The 26676-nt window shown below is 41.0% G+C and overlaps 1 protein-coding gene across 14 annotated transcripts; it reads right to left on the minus strand.

The window, feature by feature from the left end:
- Positions 1-1448: 1448 nt before the first annotated feature.
- Positions 1449-23542, minus strand: PAPOLG (poly(A) polymerase gamma). Of its 14 annotated transcripts, none has more exons than XM_058419744.1 (23): positions 22287-22427; positions 19909-20067; positions 19752-19818; positions 19036-19117; positions 18843-18952; positions 18216-18269; positions 17028-17139; positions 16064-16153; positions 15338-15476; positions 15123-15195; positions 14920-15040; positions 14549-14633; positions 14203-14256; positions 12574-12693; positions 12214-12323; positions 10240-10361; positions 9983-10152; positions 8986-9074; positions 8838-8908; positions 7721-7792; positions 7074-7127; positions 6215-6309; positions 1449-1701 (listed from the first exon to the last, which is right to left on the minus strand). In XM_058419744.1, exons 1-23 carry the CDS (start codon positions 22343-22345, stop codon positions 1620-1622), a joined length of 2190 nt encoding a protein of 729 aa, XP_058275727.1. In that variant the 5' UTR covers positions 22346-22427; the 3' UTR covers positions 1449-1619. The 14 variants fall into 14 exon arrangements, 12 of the variants coding, with proteins under 12 accessions (XP_058275727.1, XP_058275728.1, XP_058275720.1 ...); XM_058419745.1 differs by lacking the exon at positions 22287-22427 and adding an exon at positions 22727-22820 and having other exon boundaries at positions 1450-1701; XM_058419737.1 differs by lacking the exon at positions 22287-22427 and adding an exon at positions 23422-23542 and having other exon boundaries at positions 1452-1701; positions 8670-8908.
- Between the last annotated feature and the right edge of the window lie 3134 nt (positions 23543-26676).

The raw sequence follows: 26676 nt of genomic DNA on the forward strand, positions 1-26676 counted from the left end.
ACTTGGCTTCAGTTTCTGGTCCTAGCCACAAAATTTCTGTCTGGCCCTTCATAAATGGTTAATCTCAATGCAAAAGGTTTGTCTGTTAAAGCAGAAGGAAAGCCTTGGAAAAAATGCATGATACTTAATTCCAAAACTTAATATAAATAAAGAACTTTTGGTGGGCAGTCCAATTATTTTGGATAAGAAGTCATCTTAAACACGGGTGTTAGTGGCATCCATTACTTAACAAATAGATCATCCCATGTTTGTAAACAAAACATCTTAAGAAGTAGCTGAAAACCAAAACAATCTAAGCTAAAGAAATAGTGACTGAGAACAGACTGAAGTTCTCATAAAAGCAGGAGTTGATGAAATAATGTGGTGTTGCTTAGAAGTCACTGAGAACCTGTGGTTAGTTTCTATTCTGTAGCGTTACATTTTTCTAAGTAATGGCTTTGCTTTTGTTTGACGTTTTTAGACCTTTGCACCAGGCAGACAAAAGTGCAGCAGGGTTTCCCCACTGACATCACAGACACTGAAATCAGGAGTGACCTTTAAGGCTGAACACAAGATTTGAATTTGAACATACAAACCCCGGCTTGAGCTCCATAGCTGGGCTGCTGGACAACCCATCTCAGCTTACTTGTTACTAAAAGGTGAACTCAAACCAACTTTAAATAACCAGAGTCTAGAGAAAATTGAGGTATTACCTTTACTGAATTTTCCCCATTCGAAGTCACAACATGTATGAATGGGAGAGAAAATTAACATGCTGCTGATTACTCATTTCTGTAAGAAGAATAGTATTTAGTAAACTGATTGATCATTTTACAGCACGTACCAAACATTTACCCTGAATTACAGCAAAGTGAACATCTCTGTACTTGCACAATTTACCATTTGGTGTAAGGCAGGATTTATTTAGTGGGTGAACAGAGGAACAGAAACAGGGGATTCCCTGGCCTTCTCATTGCTAGTACTTCACTGCTTGCAACACCATCATTTTCCTCAAAATACGATTCCCAGGGGCACATTTTTGTTTCATTTGGTTTTAACTAAATTACTGCAAACAATTACTCTACAGAAATACTGTTTCCATGATTTTCCAGTTGTTCATGGCTTGGCAAATTTGATAAACGCTTTACCGGGTTTCTTTACAGACCCTCCCAACATGTCATCCTGCATAGCAAATAACACACAGTATTAATTAAAGACCTGTAAAAACATTCAAAATGAGTGGAGAAAATTAACATAAGCTACACCATCCAGACTAAACCAAAAGTGAATGTCATGACCAGTTACAAGTCTTGCAAGAAACAGAGACTTCAGTTTCAGAAATACGATTCAGAGCAGCACCACCTTTCAGTTTCCTGACAGTCTGATGCCTGTTTCATTTGAGAGAGCAGAAGATGCAGAAATGTAAAATAGCTGATACTTCTTTAGCTTAGTTATTAGAAATCTCTGTTGGATTGCTCATTATGACAGGTTTCTGCCTTTCTGCTTAAGGCTCTACGTAATAAAATGAAAAATCAGTATCAAATAAATAAAAAAGGGGAAAACAATCTACCAAAATCACAACAAACACCGTTCCAAAGCAGCGCTGAAGACATTTAACCAAGAAGTACACATGAAGTGATTCACAAAACCTCAGCCTTTCTTCCTTGCGTGCACGCACTCGGAGTAGGTGGGATAACTTTCTGTTCTGGCCAAGTAACCACACTGGAAAAACAGAGCAGAATTAAAACTGCAGGGATAACAGAAATTCTAGCATGTTCTAGCTTTACTACAGCCTTTTATTTTTATCCTATTATTGTCAGCACACATTGCTGGCTATGGCTAGTCAACACTTCCTATTTTAAGACCACATTTTCAGTTAATCCCAGTTTGCCAACACCTTTTCTTCACATGATCACATATGCTGCCCCTTGAGATTATTTTTTAGGAAAAACAGAACAAATATGACTCAGTCATTTTTCTACGAACGATCAGGGGGAACATATGCTTTAACTATATTCAAAGAACTCTTAAACTTTTAAGAAACTTCTTTGCCTTTCAGAAACAGGGACATGAAATTTAGCAAGGAGGACACGCTGGTGTCACTAACGGGATTTTTTGCTCTTCCTTGGAAAAAGATTGACAGACAGATTGCACATGCTTGCCAGATTTGCTTTTAGTAGCCAAAATTTTCAGCTTTGTCTCCACTGCACACACATGCATAGAGGGAGCTGGATGGTGCCCGCAGTAGGCAGCTGATTGCCAGGCTGCCACAGGCTGAAACTGAAACAGGGTAGGTTATTTCTCCTCTGGTTTCAGGACTCTTGGGAGTTTTACTCATCACCACCAAATAATGTATTATTACCGAGTTCAAATTCAGAAAGAGGGACTCAGGTGCGAAACAGAAATGAGAATTATCAGAGAGAAAAAGAAAACAGGCAAGAGTCCGAGATCAGAAGAAAAAAAGAAGGTTGTGAGAAGACAACAGCAGGATTCAGACAATGTCTTCCCAGGAACCGCCTAAGTCCGTATCAATTTCTTGAAGATCAGACACAGCTGAGAGTTTAACAGGCTGTATTTTCTGGAATAAGAGAAAAACCAGGCTTTGTCAAGATCTTCCCATAACAACGCCCTGAGCCCTTGGGCCACGCTCTGGGGCTCGGCCCCCCAGGTAGACGACGGTCGAAGAGACCCTGATCCACGGGAGAGCCCACACCGACCAACACGACGCCGGCAGCAAGGACTGCCCACCACGGCTGCAGGTTGTTCAACACCCCCGGCACCCCGCTTCGCCCGCGGTGACAGCAGCCCGGGGGCAGTGACGCTCCGCGGCGGCCACACGCGGCACTGTCACGGCACACGCGGCCCGCCCGCCCCCGGGCAGGAAACCGCCCCGGGCGTGGGACGGCCGCGGCGGCCCCGGGGAAAGGGCACGCAGCCCCCACGGCCGCCCCGGCAGGCGGAGGGAGGGAGCAGGCAGCAGCCGGCCGGGCGCTGCAGGGGAAGAGGATTTGGCCGCAGGACCCAGGTCCTGCTCGTGCCCTAGGCCCGCTTGACTTCCTTCAGGCTGGGTACGAGGACTCTGCGACCGCGGCTCTTCAGTTACTGGAATAATGCACAGGATCACACTCTTTTATAAGAAGTGTGATGAGGTAACTACAAAAATACGGCCAGGAGTTTTTGCTGGCCTTTTTAGGCTCAACAGCTGATGTCACTAAGCATTACATAAGAGAGGGTTAGTAAGCCCCCTCTCTCCCACAATCACGTTTACCAGAGTTCAAGATACCTTTTTTCCTCTTTGCCTTTTCCTCATTAAAGCAAAAAGTAAGTATTCTGTTACTTTCTCTCATTTTCTACAGGAAAATCAGTTGCTACAGCCAAAATGTACGTGACTTCACATTAATCGCTTCTTTGCTTGTACTTGACCAGTAAAACCACAGATGTTAACTCCTGCAAGGAAATTTCTTGCTCAAAGTTACTAGTCAGACGATGTCAATACAGAGCTGCTCCTCTTGGAAGAGATTGAGATGAGGGACCCATGCTCAAGCCAGACACCCAGCAAAGAAAGCAAAGAGAAAACAAAGAGAAAAGAGCAACGTTTGGAGGAAGTCTGATATCAAAGAGCTTCCCTCACTGAGTCCTTATACAGGAGTAACTTCCCTTTCAATCACTTTAACAGAGGAGAACACCCAAGTTGAATAAGTTTGAACTTTATTTATAAACAGCTGAATTCTAATCTGCAGAGTCCCGGGGCAGCATCGAACTTCTGCAACATCCAGGGAAACTCCAGAACACTGACATCACTTAACATCACACTTGACATCTTATATGTCAAGATACATTAAGATAAGATGTGTAATTCACCAATGGATCAAGTCTGAGAAACTAGTAACCTAAATTCTTCCTGAATGTTCTTCTCAAACCCTGAACATTCTTCGTAAAACCCTAAGAGTGAGGAAGAAAATAAAAAAAAAAATTGATAAAGACCAATTAGAAGATAAGCACAAAGCAAGAGTAAAATAAAATGATCTGTGTAAAGGTATATCCATTAGCTAGGTTACTTCAGTTTGAGAATAGTTGCATAAGTGCACATGCTGACACAGAGCCTGTGGGAAAATCATCCTTTAAACAGTCTTGGAACACTCATGTGGAAGAATTTAAAAGCACGGGAATATTACAGGAGTGTAGTCTACTACAAAACACTTCCCATATTAATTTTGCTGTTTATCTTATCACCTACTTCAGCTTTAGTTCCTTCAGGTTCATGATGGATTTGTATTTACACAGGTGCTGAAGTTGAATACCTACTGTAACTGGTACACAGAAGTAACAATGTCTGTGTGCCACTGTTTTAGAACCAGTAACAAAACTGAGGTATTTAGACCCATAGTGTAGTGCTGCTAAAAGCTACTTAAGTAATAGAGGTACTGTTTCTTCATTTTAACCTCAATCAAAGCCTTGCAGTTTAATTTTGGGGGGTTTTGGAGGGTAGAAGGAAGAAGAAGGCCTCAAACCCACAAAGGTCCATTTCTAAGAGACAAATCACACTTGAAACAAGCTGGAAACCAGAGAACAAGGGGTAAAAACCAAGTAGATTGTTATAGATATAGCCATGCTTTCTCCACAGGTTCGGGATACTGGCAGCAGAGGGAATGCTAAAGACTTAGGACACAAGATAGATACCATCTCTTATTTCTTTACAGTCCCTTCAGTCTCGTCACTAAGGTGAATGCTTAAGATGTTTAGAGCTCAGATTTGCTCTTTAAGACAAGCAACTCATTTGAAAGCAATTCAGGGGTATCTTTGTCCACGTATCAAACTGGGACTTCAGGTGAGTCATGCAGTTTGCAAACTGCACAATGCAGAGGGCATTGAAGCAAACCCCAGGTTACCAGAAGCAGGAAAGCAGAGCAGTGTTCCTGGTCTCCTCAGATTTACTCTAGCATGGCAGTTTAGTGGTGGACTTGGCAGTGTTAGATTTACAGCTGAATTCTAACTTAAAGGTTTTATCCAACCTAAGTGAGTCTGTCATTATCATTTTGTAGAACACTTTTCTGGCACTGCCTTCCTCCCATCCCTTTAGAGTTGGTTTAGATGCTTAGATTTATTTTTTTTTTAAGCAGATCCCATCTGCACTAAAAACAAATAAAGAAAAAGAGACTAAAGATTTTAAATTTCACTTTGAAGATAGTTTTTTTACAGTTCATACAAAAATACTCTGGAAAAACAACTTACAAGTTCACTTATGAAACCACCAAATGATAAAGAAATTACAATAGAGAAATAGCATAATACTTGTTTCATATAATCAGAATTTCCCCCCACCCTCCAAAACCCCTAATGCACTTAAGCTGGGTAAGCAGTGTTATCAGTTTACAGGACCAGACTCAAGACTACAACAGGTTTTCAAGTAAGCATTTAGAATGGCTTTCAGGATTTATCTGAAACCACTTTCTGCATGCAGCTTGCAGGTGGGCATTAGTGTCAGGACAGCCTCAGCTGTTGCAATGTTTCAGTGCATCTTCACTGTTGTGTTCAGAGTTGGGCTTAACCACCCAGTGACACAAAAAAGCACCTCAAGTCTCATGCTGGAGCAGTCTTGAGACAAAAAAAGTATCAGATAACACAGCATGGGACACGTCTATCATCTCCATACCTTAGTAGCATCCTCTGCTGCATTTCCTTCAATACTGGAATCATTAATGGGCCTCCATGGGAGGCAATACCTGTGTAGTGCATGGCTGTGCAAGGCAGTGGAAAGCTGCGAGCCAAGGAAGCTGAGCACCATTGTGAGAGGAGCACAGGAGCGTGTGTGCCAAATGGGAAAATAATTGGCGATAAGAACAACGCATGCACATGAATTAGGCAAGCACAAAGGAATACAAGCATGTTCATACACACTTGAAAACAGAATGTGGTTGCAGCAACTAATTAACCCTGGTGAAATACATTCTGAGTCCAAGGCACAGGACAGGTTGGGTTTTTTTTAGCTGTTTCAGCTGGTGACAATTTGGACTTTTTAAAAACTCCTAAAAGTAACTGTTACAAGCACATGCAAAAAGTAGTTCAAAAGGAAGCAAGCATCTAACAGCAGTATAAAAATCAGACTGTGATTTTAACTTGTCAGTTACAGTATGGCCACAGTAACCTTCTACCTTTGTTAGTAACTACAACACACATTCAGAGTAAGGACTGGTAGCAAGTGATTATTCTCTTCACCTGAAGATCAACCACTTACCCATTAAGGGTAAGTTTGATGGATCTTTTAATAATACGAATGCTATTCGTTGGAACAGGAGATGAAGAATCTGGCAGCTCTTTACTGGAAAGCCTCTGTAACACAAACAGATGCCACAGGGGAAAAAAAAATGAAAAAAGGAATTTTTAATTAATTATCAAATTAATTTCAAATCCATTAATTCAGAAGTAGCAGCAGATAAACCCTTTCCTAGCTGAATATAACATTCTTTATGTACCAAACCTGTATGGCCCAAACCCATTTTCAGGGCAGCATTTTTTTTACCACACCACTTGTTTAACTACCACCACATCCAGTGGAAGAGCATTTTCCTCTCTGCACAATTCTTCTCTTGCATGAACTGAAACAAGTATAACCTTGATGGGGGGTAAATTTGCTGTGAGTTGCTCAAGAGCACAGTAAAGGAAGATTTTTCTCAGATCCATGGATGAGGAAAACAGAGTCTCTACTGTCTGGATCACTTCCAGTCTTATAGCCCTGAATTTCACAACATTCTACATGACACAGAGCAGTTAAATTCACCTATAGACTTCAAAGCTTGCAAGTCTCATCACAGAAATCAGTATAAAGTACTGATAACAGTACCAGAAAACCAAACCAGGACACAAACTCAAGTGTCTGAGGGCATGGAAACGTGGTTTTCCAAGTTCAAAACTTGGAAACTTTGGCTTCACTTTTGTGAAGGTCATTGTTCAGTCATTTAATTTCTGGGAAGCACAACAGGCAAAACCCTACTAAATATCTTCAAACCACCAAGTTTAATGGTACATAAATCTTTGAACATAAAATGAAAACGCTAGCTCTGCTTTACCTATGAATACAAAAGCACAATAAATACCTGTGATCTTGATGTGATCACTGGAATCTGCATGGATTTTCCATCAAGGACACCCTAAAAAAGCCAGAAGGTATTTGTTAGGCAGTATTGCCAGGCTCCTGACCGAGAGGCAGCAAGTTCTGGCAGTGAGGATACCTTAAAATCATACATGCATTAACAGCCTCCACCTCATGGGGGGTGGTTTTAGGAATCCTGAAGCCCTAAAACCACAAAGACAGTGGTTCAGGTATTTCAACCTTCACCAACAAGATCTCATCTCAATTTGAGGGTGTGCCCTCAAGAGTTTATGCCTCAGTAACAAGCACCATGAATAGCAAAGCTCTTTATCTTCCCTTTGACAGGCCAAAGGATTTAGTCTTTATAGCAGTTTTAATTTACATCACTGAATCAAATAGTTAAAAAAAACCCCCAATATTATTTCAAGCATAGCAAGGAATTAAATGCTAACAAATCAACAAATAGTAATATTTAAAAGACAGGTCATACAAGAGTTAATATTTGGGAAATGAGGACTGAAATAAGCTAAACTAAAAAGTGTATTTTTGTTTCCATCAGTAAACATGAAGAGTATTTATGTGAGGGTGAGGCAGTCTAGGCACCAAACCGTTCAGCTTTTCAGCTTTTGAATAAAATTACTAAAAAATTACATTTTTTGTAGCTCTCTTCCTCCCATCTTGAGGGTATCCGCTTTCTGTGAAATCAGAGTCCCACACATTTAGCTGGAGGAACAAAACACACAGACTCAAAATAATTGCTGCGCTAAAATTTTCTTATTTGGGTACAGCTTCCAGTCAACACATTAAATATATTAGGGGCCATTCTTAAAACAATATTTATACAAGTCCACCATTACCCCACAGGCATGTCAAGCCTCTGAAAAAGCCCTACTACCAAAACCTTGAAACCTGTGCTTGCAATATTCAGTACTAGATAACAGTTCTACAAGATGATTCTTTATAAGTGCCAAAACTGAGGGCTCTTTATCTGGTTGTTCTTTGCTTGTGCCTCAAATCAGAGGTCAACCTCCAAAAGCAGCTACTTAAGGATATTTATACATAGTAATAAAACAAATGAAATATTGATCTAAAAAGTTCCACAGACCAAGGTTTAACAAGCAACTCCACACTACCATTTTGGAAGCAATGACCTATTGAGCAGGCTGCTGATTTCTAAAGCAGCAAGACTATCAACAGGCACTCAAAAAGCATCTGCCAGAAACAGATTAGCTCATGAATTTTATGACTGTAAAAATATATCTTCTTCATTTGGAGATAATTTTTTTCTGAATTAAGAACTGCTTTCAGATGAGACAGTTCATTCAGCAATTGTTCATTTGAGTGACAGATAAGTACAGCAGTATTTAAATACCTTGGCACGAGATGAGAAGTGCCAGATCCTGAAAATATGTTAATAGTTAGACATCATTTTCATTACAATTTCTCACATCTGCATTCTAGTAGAACTAGATACACTCAAATTTAGATTCCCAAATCCTTCGGGGATGTACGAATGCATTCATTTGCAGTTATTTCACTTGTTCTACATCAGTAACTAATACTACTTCAAACCCTCCTTGGCCTAACCCCCGCTTCTTGCCTTTTCTCCATCTATGGCTTTTGGGGGGCATTCTCCCGATGCAGGTGGACGAGATACTTTAGTGGTTGGTGAATAATGTTGCTTAGGTGAAGCACTCTTAGGATCCTTGATTAGAGTCCCACTTAATTTATGCTGTCCTTGCACAAAACACGTTCTGAGTTGACAAACCGTGTTATATCCTGGAATGGCGCAACCAATTGGAGGTCCCGATGTTCTTAGTGCAACTGTAGCCTCCATTTCTGTAGGAGACACCTGGCTTTTAGAGTTTGGCCACAAAATTAAAAACTACATTCCACCTACCACTTCAAATACATACTTGGATCAGTCACAGGAATGCAAAGTCCCTTAGACGTTGATGGCTCAGCTACACTGTTGGCACCACTACAACTCTGACATTCAACATTTCTATAAAAGTCAAACACTAGAGTTATAAAATGCTAGTTTGTAAAATACTGTATATGTCATTTCCAGAAAGCGCATGCAAGACAAACATCAACCGCCTTAGCTCGTCGTCAGAGCTCTAGCAAACAACACAACCTCCCAGGGAATGTAGCACCAGACCTTCGTTTTGCTGAATTTCACACTGCAGATTTAAACTCAAGCATTTTATTGACTGAGTCTTTATGTGCTGATATATTTTCCCAGATTAGCCTACCCAGCACGCTGTGCTGCTTTGAACCATTGTTCTGTTCTACCCCAGATGTACATACAATTTTTTGTTTATTTGATTTTTTCCATGTGACTCCTACAGTATCAAACTGTCTGAACAGCGCAGGTAGCACACATTGTTAGGATTGGGCAATTACTCTCAAGATTACATATTCTTCCTGTGCTTAGGGATAAAGAGACTTCCCAGGAAGTGACAGCCACTTTTACTGCCCAAGTTCTCATACCACTCCACTAAGTCAGCAGCAGCTCTGGTGTATCTGAGACCAAAATCAGTATGTCATTAGAACTTAATCCACTTGGCATCAATAGTACTTTTTGTTAGAAAGAACAGTTACTTACACAAAAAATACTCCAGCTTCAAGTTACACACGCTAACCTGTGAAGATTTACATTCAAGACTAAATTTCCCTGGTGTCAAGTTCTTCATTCCTATGTGTTCATGGATTTTATTTCATTTTTTCAAGGATTCCTTTAACTTGGTCTCCTGCCACATGCCCAATAGAGATTCTAGCTTTGCTCCTGAAACTCTTAGAGTCCTCCACATGTTTATGACCCACATAGAGCCAAACAAGAAATCCTAGACTCATTTACATTGTGAGTCAGTTAAAGCAGCTTCTCCACAGTTCCAAGGTTATGGCACTAACCTTTCTGTCTCTGCTGTAGAGATGTCCAACTTAGATATCTTATTTAACGAAGAGGAATTAGAGGGTGATCTGGAATCTCTGTCTTTGGAACCATCCAAACAGCTTTCACCTAAAGAAGACCTTTTGCACTGAAGTCCACTATTATTTTGACTAATATCTGACACCCTTTGCTGAAACGACATTTAAAAAATAAAGTCTTCAAGTAATTATTAAAGCTTTTATTAAAAATTACCAGAAGCGCTGAATTTTTATTATACCTTCTTTCTTTTCTGTAAGGTTCCTGCTGGCAAAAAATAATGGAGTTGCTTTCTCTTCACATAAGTTGCCTCAATCTTCATACCTTCCTTTAGGATGTTGAGGGCACTGGCCTGCCTGTAAACTGACATCAAACACAGCATTGTAGCTTAAGGGGGATGTTTGCATTAGTGCTTGTCAAAGTGATATATGGTTTCTTTGGAAACGTGTCCGCCCAGCCCAAATGAAGAGTTCCCAGCTTAAGTTAACACAAAATGCTGCCCAAGCACTCCCAGTCATCACAAGAAGATGAACGTGACCTGTGATGCCCATTTCATGTTCACTACAGACCAGACACAACAGCTATTTGAGTTCAGATACGCATTTATAAATTCTATCTGTCCCTGGAAGCCAGACTGGATTTTAGGGATATCTGATTCAACAGACTACAGTTGTTTAAACTTAAACAGGTTTTTCTCAGCTTCGTGCAAACAGCCTTTTAGGCAACTGACAAATGCTAGAGCAGCACAACAGTTATTACAGAGTTAAGTCACATTTGGATCACCTTATCAAACTGGCCTATCATGAGCGTAACTGGAAATACAGATGAGCTTACTGACGTACAGAGTGGGAATCAAAGCAAGGATATGCAACTCAAAGGCTTTCTACAGGAGACCAGAAGCGAAATAAAAGCACAGACACCAATATGAACAGTTCCTTCAAATGCAACTCAATAGTTTGTATGCAAAAGAGAAATAAATTTCACTGAACAAAGCCCTCCAAACTAAGCCTTCTATTTCTGAGCTCATCAACCTGAAATTAATCTTTGCGCTGTAAAGTTATTCTCTCAAAGTCAAGGCACACAGGAACTGGTCTCTAGCACAAAACTACTGGTCATCCCCACGTGTGCCAAAGGATTTCCCACCTCTCATGGAACAGCTTTTCTGTTCAGTTCTCTCTGGATTCACACCCTACATCCAGCACGTACCACAGGCTCTGCTTCACTGAGTAAGAGCACACAGCCATACTAACAATAGAGGATTTGCCATGAGTTCTGGCCTCTTCGCAGCAAATAAATCTCATTAACATAACTCATGCTTGCCATTGAAATGTAGTGCCACTGCATGCAACATGCAAGCACAGATAACAGCGCAGGTCTCAGGAAATCACCGCACCTGGTTTGTAACTCAGAGAAGAGTTTTGATGCATTTTTCTGTGCTTTTTCAGATCCCAAGCACGAGCTAAGAAGAAGGTTGGCCTTTACTGCTTTTACTCATGTTGTCTGAGCAAAACAACACGGAACTCACGCTGGTACTACAGATAAACACCAACAAACATTTAGAGGATTTCACTGTTTAGAACTCTTTGTCCAAACACACTTGTCACTCAGAAGAATAGCCTGGTTTCCTTATTATTCTACCATTATCTAACAACACTTGCAGGATCCATTTATTTCTACATCTATCAAAAGTAGTAACAGACTATGAATATGAAAATTCACATGCAAGACTGCCTGCAATTACAATGTGACAACCCAGCAAGTTTCACAGTTCTGGGATCATATTATACACAAACTGTCTTGGAAAAGTACCATCAACAGGCATCAACAACTCATTTCAGAGCTTGACACAGTCACTTCCTACTTCCAAAGGTCAGCAGCTGACTACTGTTTGACAAGTATAGCTAACCCAGCAAATGGGCATCTCTGGGCTTCACAGCTGACTGTCCCCTACAAGAAATGCAGTTTTGGGAGGACTGTCATTTCATATATGGTACACCATGTATGACTGTAACATACTTTTGTTTCAGGATTGCCTTACTTTGTCAAAGTGTCAACACAACAAGTTTTTCAAGCTAATCTTTTATATGTTGCTATCTAGAGGGATATCTAATAACAGAAGGAAGTACAATTAACTTCTTGAAGCAACTTCCATTGGAATAAAAAGAATTACACACGAGAATTACCCTACAAGTCTAGAGCAAAAATAGAGCCTTACCTGTATCTGTGAATGACTGTATCCCATGTGTTAGATCAACGTTAGTCTTTACTGCACTTTCTGCTTTCTTAAATACAAGCCCAAGAAACCACATTGATACATATCCACTCCTAAAAAGACACAGATTCACAAGCCTGAGTTGGGCACAGATACCAGTCATTTGGATTCTGGTACATTTTAGTTGTTCAGTTTAGAGCCAGCCCAGACTTAATTTCTCAGAGCACTTCTCCCTGAACTACCCCCTTTAAAAAGGTGCTCAGGACCCTGCCAGAAGTGAACTGAACCTCTCTCACCCATGAGCTGAGGGGAATGAAGACACACATTGGCCAAACTGGAATTCAGAAAAGCAAGAAAACTCACTGTTTATAGAGAACTTCATTGCCAGGGAAAGACTGTGGCTGCACGTGCGCAATAGTTATAAATTCATTCCTTTCCAAGTTTCCAACCAGCACACGGATTTTAGACTCGACGAGGCCAATCCTAATGAAAACAAGAGGTATTTTATTCATTTTTAACTGCATCCAGCTCAGTCAGATGTCTTTTTGTAATACCGTGTTAACCAATCAATAAGGGCCAAGTTTCATACAGCTGAGCAGACACTTGATTTTTATATCACACACAGACACCGTAATTTGCGATGTTTCAAGTGACATTTGTGCTTTTGTTTCTAAAGACAGAGACAAGTAAGTTTTACATATACTCTGAACAGTTCAGATTCCCAGTGCCTCTGGGGTGCAGCAAAACTCCTTTTTGCCACAAGCATCAAGGAGAACAGTGGTTTTGAAAAGGCACAAGCACAACTGTTCAGTTACGCCCAAGGAAAGATGCAATTCGTCCTGCAGATCGATCAGTGATAATGTAAAAACAGTTTAATAAACAACTTATCTAGTCAACAGTCCCATCAGAAACTTCCCTAAGAAATGAATCATGACCACAAGGGCTTTGATTGCAATAAAGTACTGGCATTTCATCCTTCTACCTAAAACTCTGTTAACTTTAAAAGCAGTCAGAAATCTGTATGTTCTTCAAAAGCATCTTATGTTGATGGATAACAGAGATGTTATCTACTTCCAAATTCACTCAAGAACAGGTGAATTAAATTTTTTCTTCTAATAAACCAAAGCAGGTTCATCTTCTGCTTATCATTTTCCCAAACTGCAAAACTGGAAAGTTTGCCTCTACTTCTGTCACTGAAGAAACATCAGCTCTTACCAGAGTCAGGATTTCCTTTGTCTTTATTGTGAGGTACAATGAGCTTTGCTCACTCAATAACACTTCACATTAAAAATCATTTGACCTCCTGCCCATACACTTTGTTGTACACAGCTGTGACTGATATCAAGCTGCAGCTGATAAGATTTTTAGGTGAATATATTAGGAAGTTCAGATAAAAGGTATTACCTATTAAAACTATTTTTAAACATTAAGCTATCTTTTAGAGATGGTGCAAAAATTATTCGACTTAAAGCACAGGCCAAACTTTGAAATGAAAGGTGCCCTCAGAATGGGTGTCTGTTACAGAGAGATGATTTGCTTCCTTACTTGAGAAAAGCAAGCAAAGTACTAAATTTCTTAACAAAGAAACCCACTGGAAAGTCAATAAACACACATTACAGTGCCTTAATGCCTCACCATTTCCCCTTATTTCAAAATTCGCAGTGACTCAGCACATTCACATCGGTTAAATAAGTAATTATTGGCAAATCTCCCCTCATTGAGGAAAAGTAGGTCTGGAATGGGCTGACTACCCACCGGTGCAATCCAGCACTAAGTGCAAGCTAGTCCTTAAATATCACAGTAAAACTCTTTATGAAAAGAATTCTAAGGCTCGAGAACAGTGGTCTTCAAAGCAGGGAGGGAAGGGGGTGTATTCCATGCCTAGTGGCATAGTTACAGACTTTATTTGTTAAAACAAATTAACAAAAATATGGTGCAACATGCAACTGAGTTTCAGCTTTGCACTGGACCCGTATTTAAAGCAACACTTACCAGTTTAAGTGATGCTCTTCTGTAAAGGCACTGGCAGTCAGCACGATGTAATGTCTAGAAGAAGAAAGGAAAATGAGTACACTGGCTCAAGATTTTATTCTACATTCTAAATATCAGATGATGATTTTATTTTGGTAGTAAAAATGGTGTGAGTAGCACAAGACAGCTTTTCCTATCTTCCCTGTGCTTATACATACCAAAAGTTATATGACTACTTCCAGTTTCTTTAAAAACCCCTACACTGAAACACATCAATATGATTTTCTATTTAGACACCAAGTTAAAACTTATCATGCTAACCACTAAGTAAATAGCTTCAAGTTGAGACAACAGAATTCATACTTACTTGTACTTCTGAAAGAAGTTCAGTGGTTCAAAGAGCTTTGACCAGTCTGATTTTCCTTTGAGAATCTCATCTGTAACTTCAAGACCTAAAAATATGGTTGAAAATATTATCATTATTTTTTAAAGATTACCATGACAAACTTTAGAAGATTGTAACAGTAACTGATAGGAGGGAAAAAAAAAAAAAAAAAGAAGGCAGGAATTCCCCTGACACAATGCAGATCCTACAACAGCTTATTGGAAAATTGGACCCTTATTGCCTGCAACAGGCATGTTTCCCAGAGAAACACCTCACTGAACAAAACTAATTCAGGTTACATGGTTTCATAGAGCAAGAATGACACTGTTTAATAAGCACAGAATGTACTTTACCACGTTGGAACTCCTCTACCATGACAGCTCGCGTTGACACAGACACGTTGTACGTGGAGTTCTGCTGTGGATAGGACGGGGTGATGATGGGCATCACGTGGTACCGGTCTGATGGGTTCACCTGTGAGGTTGCAACAGCTTTGTTTAGCACCAGCTTCGGTCAGAATGAGGTTTAAATGCTTCTGATCTCAATGGCTACCTACCCTAGGGTCCCAGACTGGTAAATTAAGAAAGCTCTCTTCAAGTCGTTTCAGCAATACTGGCTTTGGCCAATCCCTATAGAAGAAAAAACATTCAAGCGTCCACTTTAAGCTCTGCTCTGCAATTCTGGGCTGCATGGGATATCGTTAATGTACATCTTGATATAAATGACTACAAGTGTTACTTCTTTATGCAAATTAAAATAAACAGCTTTTACCATTTTGAAAAAATCAAGAAGAACTTGTTAACGAGAGTAGAGGCCAAAGCATTCGGGTAGAGCTGACATATTCTTGCTACCAGCATTGCCCAGGAGACTCCACCAAGAAATCCCATGATGTTGGAGTAAACACCGCGTCCTAGAACAGATACCACACAGTTAGTCTGTGGACTTTCAAATCTGCAGCACCAGCTGCACAATCTGTAGAATACTGAATACATTTCAGCCTCTATGTCATTTATTTTTACAGCACAGTGAGGCCAAACTGCTGGTCCTCACAGTGATGATAAAAGAATCAGCACAACAGCACTTCCCAAAATATTGCTACTGTGAAACTTGTAGCAGCTTGTGCTGCTACAGCTGCTGCTTCACTTCAATTCCCCTAAAGAGAAAGGTTCTGCCCTTCTTCGAGTACTTGCTCTAGCCACGTGGGCAAATGGGACTTTCTTATTCCTTTTACACTTAATTGGGAATTTTTATCATTTGTAGTCAGGTTCCTGATAAGCCATGCAGCAGTGTCTCATAAGCACTCCCCTCTTCTCTGAACTCCACCTCCACTAAAAAAACACATGGAATTTACCACATAGACAGACCATGAACTAAAACTAAAAGGGTTTTAATATAACAACTGTCATTTAAATAGCAATCCAAGGCTGAGGTCCATCCAACAGTGAGCATGAGGCGCCTCTGAAAAGTTTAAGGACCACAAACCACCCTATCACTCACGTTTTGCCCACAGTTTAACTGCTCGGAGCGTGAGCCGGAAGTTTTCCAGATTGGGCACCAGACGCAGTATTTCATCTGTAACCCTGCTGCCTGTGAGACAAAAGGTGAAGCACAGGAGTTCCCAGTAACAGGTACAAGTCAGGTGTTCCTACATAGGACCAACAGCTTACAACTTATGGTTCAAGTGTAGGAAAGGTTTGGATAACTTACTTTGTATGAAATTATAGATTACAAGTAACACTCAGCATCGCTTTAGATAACCAGTGCCCTCAACACCTTTCTCACAGTTTAGACTACAACTAACAACTTTTAAATAAAGCCTCTTGCACAGGATGTTTTGGCCATAAACTACAACACAAGAAGCTCCACCTCAGCATGAAGAGGAACTTTACGTTGCAGGGTGGCAGAGCACTGGAAAGGGCTGCCATGGCAGATCGTGAAATGTCCCTGTCTGGAGGGATTCAAAACCCACCCAGACACGTTCCTGGGTCAGCTGCTCCAGGTGACCGTGCCTTAGCTGGGGGGTTGGACTGGATAATCTCCAGAGGTCCCCTCCAACCCTAAATATGCTGTAACTCCAGAACCTAGGTTTCTTTTCACAGCCAGCAACAATTAAACCAATTGCTGCTAAACATTAAACGAGTCAGACTTCAGGTTTGTTTCTTTTTTATGAACTACCTTGTTTATCGTTCATACATCCTTTATCAAGTGCCCTACTTAGTCATCTGAATTTCTGGAGCAAACTGGAGCACTGCTCACAAGCCAAGCAAACAAACATGACACACAAGTCTGTGTAAATACACAGCTCCTTGAAATATCTAAATTTAGGTCTACTGGCTGCCTCCTCAGAATTCGAGTACAGCGGAGATCAGTTTCTGCATCTTGTACAGAAACGTGGGTTGTGTAATGTGCATTTTACACGAATTTAAATGTCTTTTTATAAAGCTGTGCAGAACGGGCTCACCATTTAAACTCCGTATGCATCTTATATCCAGGCTTTTGAGGCACGAGTCATCCCTGAGATCAAGATCATCGGAAACCGTCGGCAGTGACAACTTTGCAAACACCAGATCAATCTTCAAGAGGAAAAAGTTTCAAACATGACTTACAATGCAGCACTGTTTGCAAACAGGACACTAGTGAGGGACACTTGGTCATTCATGTTGTTAACATTTATATTTAGAATTATGTGACCATAGATAGTTATTTGCCAGAAAACATTAAAATTGCTCCAAGTATTTGTTTACAAAAGCATCTTCTTTTTTTTTTTAAGCTAGGGAAAGGAAGGGATTTTTTTCTGAAAGTTGGAGAGATTAGTCTAAACTTAGAATTCCTATTAAAAGAAAATTTTAAATTAACCATAAAATTAGGACAAATTCAAATCACCTCAACTATACTTCAACAAATAAGAAAGCATTTTCTTTATGCTGTAAGGCCTTAAGCATCTGGTTTTTAGTTTAACTTGACGCAAGCAAATTATTCTGTGAATGTCTGTACCAGATAAAGGCCACAAAGAGGTCATTGAATAAGTGTCTTCATGACAGTAATACCAAGCAGAAACTTGCTGAGGTATTACAGCAAGTGGGTATTTATTCTCTACATGAAATGTATTCCTGAGAGAAGTATTCCTGCAGCTGATAAACTGAGGCAGGAGTGCAATGAGTAGTTCTACTTTTCATTTTCTGTTGTTGTCTCACAGGGGTTTCGTTTTTGACTCGTAACAAAACACCAGGCAATTCGTGCGAGGAACCACAACAGAAACAGCCCCTGCAGAAAGGCAGCTCTTGTCAGAGCTCAGGGGAGTCAGCAAGGACACTGTTGCTACTCCCACTCAGCACATCCTTGGGAGATAAATAAAATCCAAGCAGGCTACCCTGGTTTGCAGCATGGGGTTAAAAAAAGATGTCCCTCATGTTCCCATGCTCGCCAGGGGCTTATTTTCCTAGAAGATCCCACTTTATTTCTTCTGGGATAGGTTGCAGTCATGCTGCTTAATTAGTTTCCTAAACATGCTGCAATGTACCAATAACCTCATAAAACAGCAGGATCATAAAACCCTGAAAAAGTTATCCTACTCCAGAGCAAGGGAAAAAAAAAAAAAAATCTCACTTAAAGGTGAAAAAAAAATCCAAATCAAAATTAAAATTCTTACCTCGATGCCATCAAACTCAAATTTGATAACTGGTACATATGCATCCTCAATGGCCTGTGAAGGAGAGGATATCTGTAATAAGATATCCTTTTGCTACTTTAAAGTTTTTCCTATACTATGATAAAATAGAGAATTTATGCTGAACTTCTCAGTACAAAGACTGAGTTCCTTCCAAACAAAAAAACGCTCATAACTCTCAGGCAGGATAGCACTATTATGGCACCAGTACTAGATTTTATTAAAAGACTTCATTTAGGCAAGAGATTCAGAGGCTGATCATGAACTGTAACAAACTGAGCACAACAAACCATCAGTATCAGTGGCTGAAAGCCCTTACTAGATCCAAGGTGAAAACACAGCTTCCAGAGACAACCTTGCCTTTTGATACAGTTGACTCATTCCCAAAACACAGGGAGGGGAGAGGGATCACAAACACTCTTATGTGATGTAGTCACCGTGGAAGGAGCCAAGAGCTGGACAGCAACATTCTCATGCTGCATAAACCAGTATATTAGAGGGTACTCAAAACTGATTTAAATTTTGGCTTGTAAGATATTCACTACCAATGCAAGTCTTGAACGTGAATATTCTGTGAAATTTATACAGTCAAGCAGAGAGCTTACTCACTCTTAGGTTTTTTACTTCCTCTTGATTCTTCAGTTTTTCAAAGAATGACTGAAAAAAATCTGATCTTTCCACATGACTGGGAGCAACACAAAGGGCATCTATGTCCGAACCTGCAGAGAGATTTCATTTCTCCTATTACTGTTGGAATTCACTTTCCAACATCAGAACTATGACCAGGCACTGCAAGTACTACCTTTGGTGTGTACGCCAAGTCTGTAGGAACCAAATGTAAATATTTTGCCACCAACTTGTTCTGTTATGGAAGGGGGAAGATTCTGTGGGTAGAAGAGAAAGTTTAAGATGCACATTATCCTCTGTGCAAGTTTAACTTGCATGTAAGTTATTCAGAAAACCTGTAACAGCCTGCATAAGCAATGTCTTCTCACTCCCTTACATTGTAGTTTACTAGGCTGTGATTCTGTTTTTCTGAAAAAAGTTGAGCTTGCAGCTTCAAAAAATGATTATAGGTGATGTACAATACTTTTATTAATTTATACAAATTAAGACCTATTATTAGTCTTCCCTGCAGCTGAGGCACATAAATTAACACAGCCTAAGAGCCATTCAATGGGCATGTCTAGAATCATAATTTCAAACTAGACTGAGTGCTGTAGGCTGTTTGGGGCAAGATTAGTGCCAATTTTGCCATCTTTCTCATCCACAATGCCTTCTTTTGGCTTTGTTAACAGCTATGAGTCAACTGATTGAGCCAATGCAGGAATTTATTCAGTTCCCCAAAGATTCGCAGATCTTGAAATATCTTCTATAACTTATTTCAGTGGCAGTTACTACAGCTCTACTTGATTTTTAAGAAGTTAAAAGTTGAACTTTAGCACAGATCCCAGTAGCATAGCCCTTAAATCAAAGGGCTTCAGCTGTTTTGACAAAAACAAAACAAAAAAACCTTACCTTGCTTTCAGCAAGTTCTGAAATCCATTCTCTGACAAAGTTATTCAGTTTACCAAGAACAGTTGTCCTGTAAAGAAAATTCATGCTAAGTTTGTTTTTTTTAAAAAAACAAACAAACAAAAACCCCCAAGAGGTTAACAAATTTTAGTCGTTATACCTGTGATAGAGTTCTTCCTGATCCTCAAACACCCCAAATGGCTTCATTGCTTCAATCAGCTTCTGAGTATGAATGTGGTCTTTATCACTAGGAGGAGCCAAGCTAATTGGAGAGGTAAGTCCATAGTGCCCTTGAGGCTGGTTCTGCTGCCTGGAAGTACTGGGAGAAAATTAAGGAATGAGTACATAAAAGAAAAAAATCCTATTGGAAAACACCCTTTAGCTTACACTTTACAAATTCATGTCTGACCTTTAACCCAATGCTAACAGAAAGGAGAAAAAAGAAAATCTTGCTCATCATTTTTAGATGACTTGACCTCACTTAGAAATCACAACTACTTTTTATTTAAAAAGCTTTTACGCATGTAAGACACAATCCCAGATGCTGCCATCTTAACACAATTTATCTGCATTGCTCCAGCCCATCAGAACTAAACACAGGGAAATGAAAAGGTTTGAAACCCACCAAGGACAATCCTACAGTCAGCAGAAGTTTTGGACACATTTCAGTTTCAATTTAAGGATACTCCCAACAGTTTCCTGCTAACACCAAACATGACATTTAAACTTCTTTTAGTTAAATGGTTTTTTGTGAGGTTTCTACTGATTCAGGAAGGGGATTATAGTTGATTGTAAAGGCATATAGGTCTGTTAAACAGAGTTGGTGCAACAAATTCAGTATACTACTATATAAACCCCTTGCTTTAGAAAGGGGGAAATGGAGAAAAAGCACCTTATTTTGCATTACCAGCTGAACACAGGAGAAAGGAGTGGGGCAGGAGGTAAGAATGGTGCTTAACACATCGAGGATCTCTACAGAAACACAAGCACCAAAAGGGGGACGCCCCCCAAAAGGTCTCATCATGCTCATTAGGGTCCAGACCCAGACCCTAAGGCTTACAAGGGATTAATTGTGCCATTATTTAAGCTGGATATTTTCCTCCCTCACATATGTACAGCCTCAAAGATCAGCTGGGTTAAGCAAGAGATATTTAGACCTATTTTAGGTACCTGACTCCATTCTGGCTGGAACAAGATTAGGAAATGCTCAAAGGCCAGCTTCACTACTTGGTTTTTAAAAAGACAGGTTATAACACAGCTCCTTGGTTCTAATTGTTGTTTTTACTCCTTCTCTTGAAGATATTTCCCTCTCTTTTAAGTAACCTTAAGCAACTACGCACAGAGCTTGCAGTCACCTTGGGTGTTTTTTTTTTCCCCGCCTTTCCTCTCTCCAAGCCTGTTTCTCAAACTTTCTTCTCTGTGTTTTCCAAAAACCAGGGGGGGTGCAGGTATTAGGACTGTAATGCTATCAACTAGTCCCCCGTCAGAAAAGCTGTTTACTTACAAGCTTAACTAGGCCTTGACCTATATTACCTTGTTTATGGACATTGGCAATTTCCACTTCATAAATAAAAACATTCATAATGAATATTTTCCTTCCTATGATATAATTTTCATAACAAATACAGGAGGAAAGCCTGGGCTTAATTGCTGTGCATTACAACTAAATTAAAACACCTACAGCAGCAACTGCTACCATGTTTTATGCATTACTTGCATTGTACGACTTGCACTTCATAAAGTTGGCACAAAACAAGAAAAGGATTTAGACTGCAGTAGCGTTTAAGACCTTTCCAAGGTACAAAAAGGCACCACCTGCCTTTCATTGCCTCATTCTGCCTACAGATAATATAACTGGAGATTGACGTAAAGCACAATATCAATTAGATAATGCTAATCTTATTAACATCAAATATATTTATTATTAATTGAATATTACTAATATAAAATGCCTCTAGTTGACAGCAGATATTTTTCAGTTGCTTACACATATTACTAATAGTTTGACCTCATAACTTGAAAAGCGAGGGAAACAACACCAGGAAAGTTTCACCGAGCAAAACACCATAGAATTTGTCGCTCTTTTGGAATAAAAAAATAACTTAAGTCTCTGCTCGCTGAAGCATATAAGCACATAATTACGGAATCTTATGGATCCTGACACACATGGCACACTACCTATTCACCCATCAGCCTTCCGTTTAAACAAGAATCCCGTCTGCAGTTTAATATTTTGCCAAATCTTGTTACAACCTGTGCGCCCCAGCAAAAACCTCCAACGCGCGTCTGTTCCGGTAAATCACACTTTTACACAAAAAGCCAACCTAAACGGATTTATTGCAGTTTTTGTCCCTTATTTATAGCTTCCCGAAGCTGCAAGGCGTGTCTCCCCCATCGACACCAAGGGGTCGAGAGTGAGTTCACGCTCCGCGGCTCAGGGCGCTGCCTTCAGCCATCGGCGCGGGCTAGAGAACGACCAGAAAGCAGCTCCCGAGCCACCAAAACCAACAGCGGAAAAACAAGGAAAAACCCCACCACCTGGGACCTTCAACGAAGGGAGCCCAACTCCACCCTTCACCGCCGCCGCACCAGCTCATGCTGCGCGGAGCCCGCGGGCGGCCGCTGCCAGCTCAAGTCTCCCCGTCCCAGCGCCCGAGGCTCAGGCGGAGTCTCTCCTCCGCAGGGCTCCGCAGGACGCGCAGCCCCACACCAAGGCGCAGCAGCCCCGTTACCGCCGTTCCTCGCCCGCCATTGCCGTTGCTTGGCGACGGCGTCGCCGCCACACGCGGTGAGACCCGGGCGAGGACGGCCCCGCCACCCGCACTCCACCATTTATTTCAACCGAGAATTCCTCCCCTCGGGCGAGGGCGGCTCCGGCCCCCGCGGCCCGCCGGGGCCCCTCGCGGGGCAGCTCCGGCGGGACCCCCTCCCGCCCCGCTGTCCCCTCCGGGCAGGGCGGGAAGGCGCCGCCGCCTCACCCGCGCGTCTCCTTCATGGCGCGCGCGCACAGCCCGCGCCGCCGCCCGCGCTTCCCGCCCTTCTACACCACCGCCCCCTTCCCGGCGGCCCCCGCGCCGCCCGCTCGGCGCCCCCTGGCGGCTGCGGCCGGCTGCGGCCGGGTGCGTCCCCTCACGGCCCCCCCCCCCCGCCATGTCGTCAGGCCGTCGCCAGGGTCGCTGAGCGCTTTCCGGGGAGGGTGTTCCTTCCCCGTGGCCGATGTTCCTTCCCCGTGGCTCTGACGGACCCGCCGAGAAAAAAAAAAAATTGCAATAATTTTGGGCTAGTCCCCGGCATGTGGCGGCCCCGCATCGCACCTGCTCGCCCTTCCCTCGCACGGGACGTTCCCGCTCCTGACTCACCATTTCGGAGAGGAGAGGTAAAAAAGAGCAGGAATCGCTCTCGAATTAGGCTCCTACCAACCTCCTGATACCCCATTTCAGAGAGGACGGGTGAAAAAAACCCCCAGGAATCGCTCTTGTAATGGTTTAATTTCATCCAGTAAGTGCAAGCCCAGCATCCCTGGACTACAGCTGGTATCGGGAGGATTTAACACAATTGCTAAGGTCAGCAAACAGCTTTGAGTACCCACCACAATGTCATTACCACATATAATTATCATAGAAACACGGAGTGGTTTGGGTTGCAAGGGGCCTTGAAGATCATCCAATCTCACCGCTGCCGTGTGCCGGGACACCTTTCACTGTCCCAGGTTGCTCCAAGCCCCATCCCACCTGGCCTTGCACACTTCCCGGGATGGGGCAGCCACAGCCTCTCCTGTCCCAGTGCCTCACCACCCTCACAGTGAAGATTTTTTTCCGTAATGTTTAATCAAAACCTACCCTCTTTCAGCTGGAACCCATTCCCCCTTCTGTCGCTGCATGCTCCTGTAAATAGTCTTGCCTCGTCTTTCCTCGAAGTCCTGTTCAGGCCACAATTACAATAATTTTGGGCTAACACAGTGTGTTATAAACTGAGTATTAAATTAGCCAAACTACCCTGAGAATATGGCATTTGGATGACAATTCCCCCCCTTACATTCAAGTCTGCAAAAAGTAAAAAAATCAAATGCACAATCTTTCTGTAAAGTTGAATAGATCTTTGGAAAAACTTTTTCTTCCTGCTGCCCTGATGTCTTGCCACATCACAGCTTTTCTCTGAGATTAGCACATGATTTCCGTACTTTTCTGAGTTGTCTGTAGCATCTTCTTTGAGGGAAAATATGTATTAACTTGCAAGACGCTTTGAAGAAACACAAACTTAACTTTTGTCCTGAAATTTTAGCAAATTAACAAACAAGTGTATCTTTAGCAGGATAGTCTTACCTACCCTACTCAACTTTATGGGGAGTTGAAAATTATTTTATCCGTTGAACATTTGTATGGTAGTGTTTGTGCTGACATTTCAGTCTTTGATATGATTGATGCTTCTGCAAGGAATTCTACTGGTAAAGAAAAAAAATTTAAGCAAATTTATTGAGAGCTTTTGTTAAACCTGTAGCCGAGCACCTTTTATCCTCAGAAATTCATTAGGGTTTTCTTTAATATTTTATGGTCCTCGCAACAATACAGTGGTCCTACAATCAGGAAAACTTGTATAGGACTTTTTTTTTCTTTTCTCTCACTTTCATACCATCTCTTTAGTGTGAGGAAAACACCTGCCTTTATTTTTCCTGAGTTTACCAGGCCAATTACCCAAGTTTAATTTTTTGGTTTTTAATTTTTCACTTGGAACATTTAGGAAAAAAATCAACAGCTCATCAATCACAGAAGTTTTTCTTCAGGTACAACTCTAATGTTAAATGGGAGTGAAGACTAATCAAGCTTAACCATCTTCAATGCTCAGCCAATAAAGAGAAAAGGCAGGAGGTGTTTGAGAAAAAGAAAGTGTTGGAGTGACGTAGTCAGGTGAGCTCTTATGGTAGCTAGAACTTGGATTCACAAATAAAATGCCTTTTTTTTTTTTTTTTTTTTTCTCTCCTGGAAAAGGGACAGTGCTGAGAAAAATAATTAAATAGTGTTTTTATTGATATGGAGTTTATGCATTTTAGTTCCCAGTGTTACATGAGGTGACTGGGTTAGCTCTTCTGTGAGTGGTTTCTGGTGGTTTGTTTGTTTGTTTTTTAAGAAAATAAGAGTCTCCTGTTGTCTGCCATTTATTTAGTCTAGCATTAGTTAGTTACTATTAGTTATTTGTTTCTAATGTATAACTGGTGCATTCTGCCCCCATAACTTCCACAGTTTTACCTGCAGCAGTGACAAAACCCTGTCATGTTTCAGACTATGTAGAGTTTGAGGACAGTTTGTGTCCACATAGTGCTTTCCTTTGCTGGGTGTGTTACATTAACTTCAAAATACTTCTGTGTAGCACGTAGGTTATAGAAACGTCTAGAAACTATTTAAATGTTGTAGTTGGGTTTTGTTCTTGGTGGGTGTCTGTGTCATCCAGATAGCATTAGCTTGAGTGTGATAGGAAGTGAGTGGGGGATGTTTGGGCTTATTTGTTTTATTTTTTAAATTGCTGCTACATTGTCAAGGAGTCGATATCCTTCTCTGCAGTAAAAATGAGGTGATATCTGAGTACTTTTAATCTCTTAGAGGGTATTATTGAATTATGCAGAGGTGCTTTATAAACACCTAGGCTATGCATTTTCACGTGTCAGAGTCTGTATATATTATTTTAATCTAATCTGTGAAGTTAATGATGTTAGTGTGATGTGGTTTATAAAGCGCTTGTGGGGGACCACGTGTTTGATAGACTAGTGAAGTTTGACAGTCTACTTACTCCTGGATAAAAGAAGTTGTGTGTATATTCCTTATAATCTTGCTCTTGTTGTTTCTTGCCCTTTTCCCGCTCAGGTCTATTCAGGTGCCACCCTGTATTCCATAGGGAATTTTGCTTGTAAATGCCTGTCCCTTTTTCAGTGGGAAGTGGCGACCTTGTCCATTTTTCCCTCTTTAAAAGCTGTCTTTCTCTATCCCAAGTGAGCCAATTATCCATTACTATTTTATTTGAGAAAAGTGCTTTGTGATTATCACATTTAAGTGTTGTAAAATTTTAGTGATTAGAGATGAATGAGCCTGAACAGATTTTTTAAGGCAACTCTGGAGGAATTTGGGATTTATGCATAAAAAGTTATATATCAGCTACTGCACCTGATTCTCTTCTTCAGCATGTGAAATATGCCTGAGAGGGAGACTGCTGCAGAGAAAATATTTGTGTGGTATTAAAATATTGTCCACATCACAGAAATTTATCAGAAAAAAATAGTTTATTCAAACTTTGTATTTGTGCAGAGGATCTTATCTGTGTAATGTGCTATATTTCACTAGAGAGATTTTTATCAGCAATAATTCGTATATATACATTTAGGCTCTGATGAATATCAGCTAAAATATGAAATTCTATTCTGGAAAGCTGCATTTTGTAATAAACATTCCCAGGATTCACTAATCTATCATAGGGAAGATCTATGTTGAGAGATAACACTGAACAGCAGAATGTAGGGTTACTGAAGACAGATCTTGGATGGATTTAAATAGGTGGTGGATGAAGGATTTGAGTACTTTCTTGTGAATTTGGGTGTTTTTTTTCTTTATTTTTGAATTTCATCAATTTAGCAAAGGGCTGTAATTCTGTAGCGTCGTAATCTTGCAAGCTGCTGAGAATTGTAAATGCATAGAACATTTTATATTTTAAGCCAGTCCTAGCTGCTGCTGGAGCACCAGGCTTGCCTTGGAGGGCATCGCTTTGGGACTGTTAACACTGCCACTTGTCCTTCCAGGCTGGCTTTTCCTGATGGTAGTTAGCTCCTCCTATGGGCCATTCCTGGGGATTCTTCCCTTCGCTGCAATCACTTGGTAGGATTTCCACGTGCCCCTGGTGACGAGCCACCAAAATGGAGCCTCTGCTTTGCTTTCCCAGGGAAGTT

The sequence above is a fragment of the Hirundo rustica genome, chromosome 3 (genome assembly GCF_015227805.2).
Source record: "Hirundo rustica isolate bHirRus1 chromosome 3, bHirRus1.pri.v3, whole genome shotgun sequence".
NCBI lineage: Eukaryota > Metazoa > Chordata > Aves > Passeriformes > Hirundinidae > Hirundo > Hirundo rustica.

Coding starts and splice junctions, on each gene's coding strand:
- PAPOLG (XM_058419736.1), bottom strand. CDS start 22,345: ATGAGCTGGTGCGGCGGCGGTGAAGGGTGGAGTTGGGCTCCCTTCGTT. Junction 19,118..19,751: donor CAGAACTTGCTGAAAGCAAG/GTAAGGTTTTTT, acceptor TTCTACCCACAG/AATCTTCCCCCTTCCATAAC. Junction 10,362..12,213: donor ACAGTCATTCACAGATACAG/GTAAGGCTCTAT, acceptor GTTTGATGTCAG/TTTACAGGCAGGCCAGTGCC.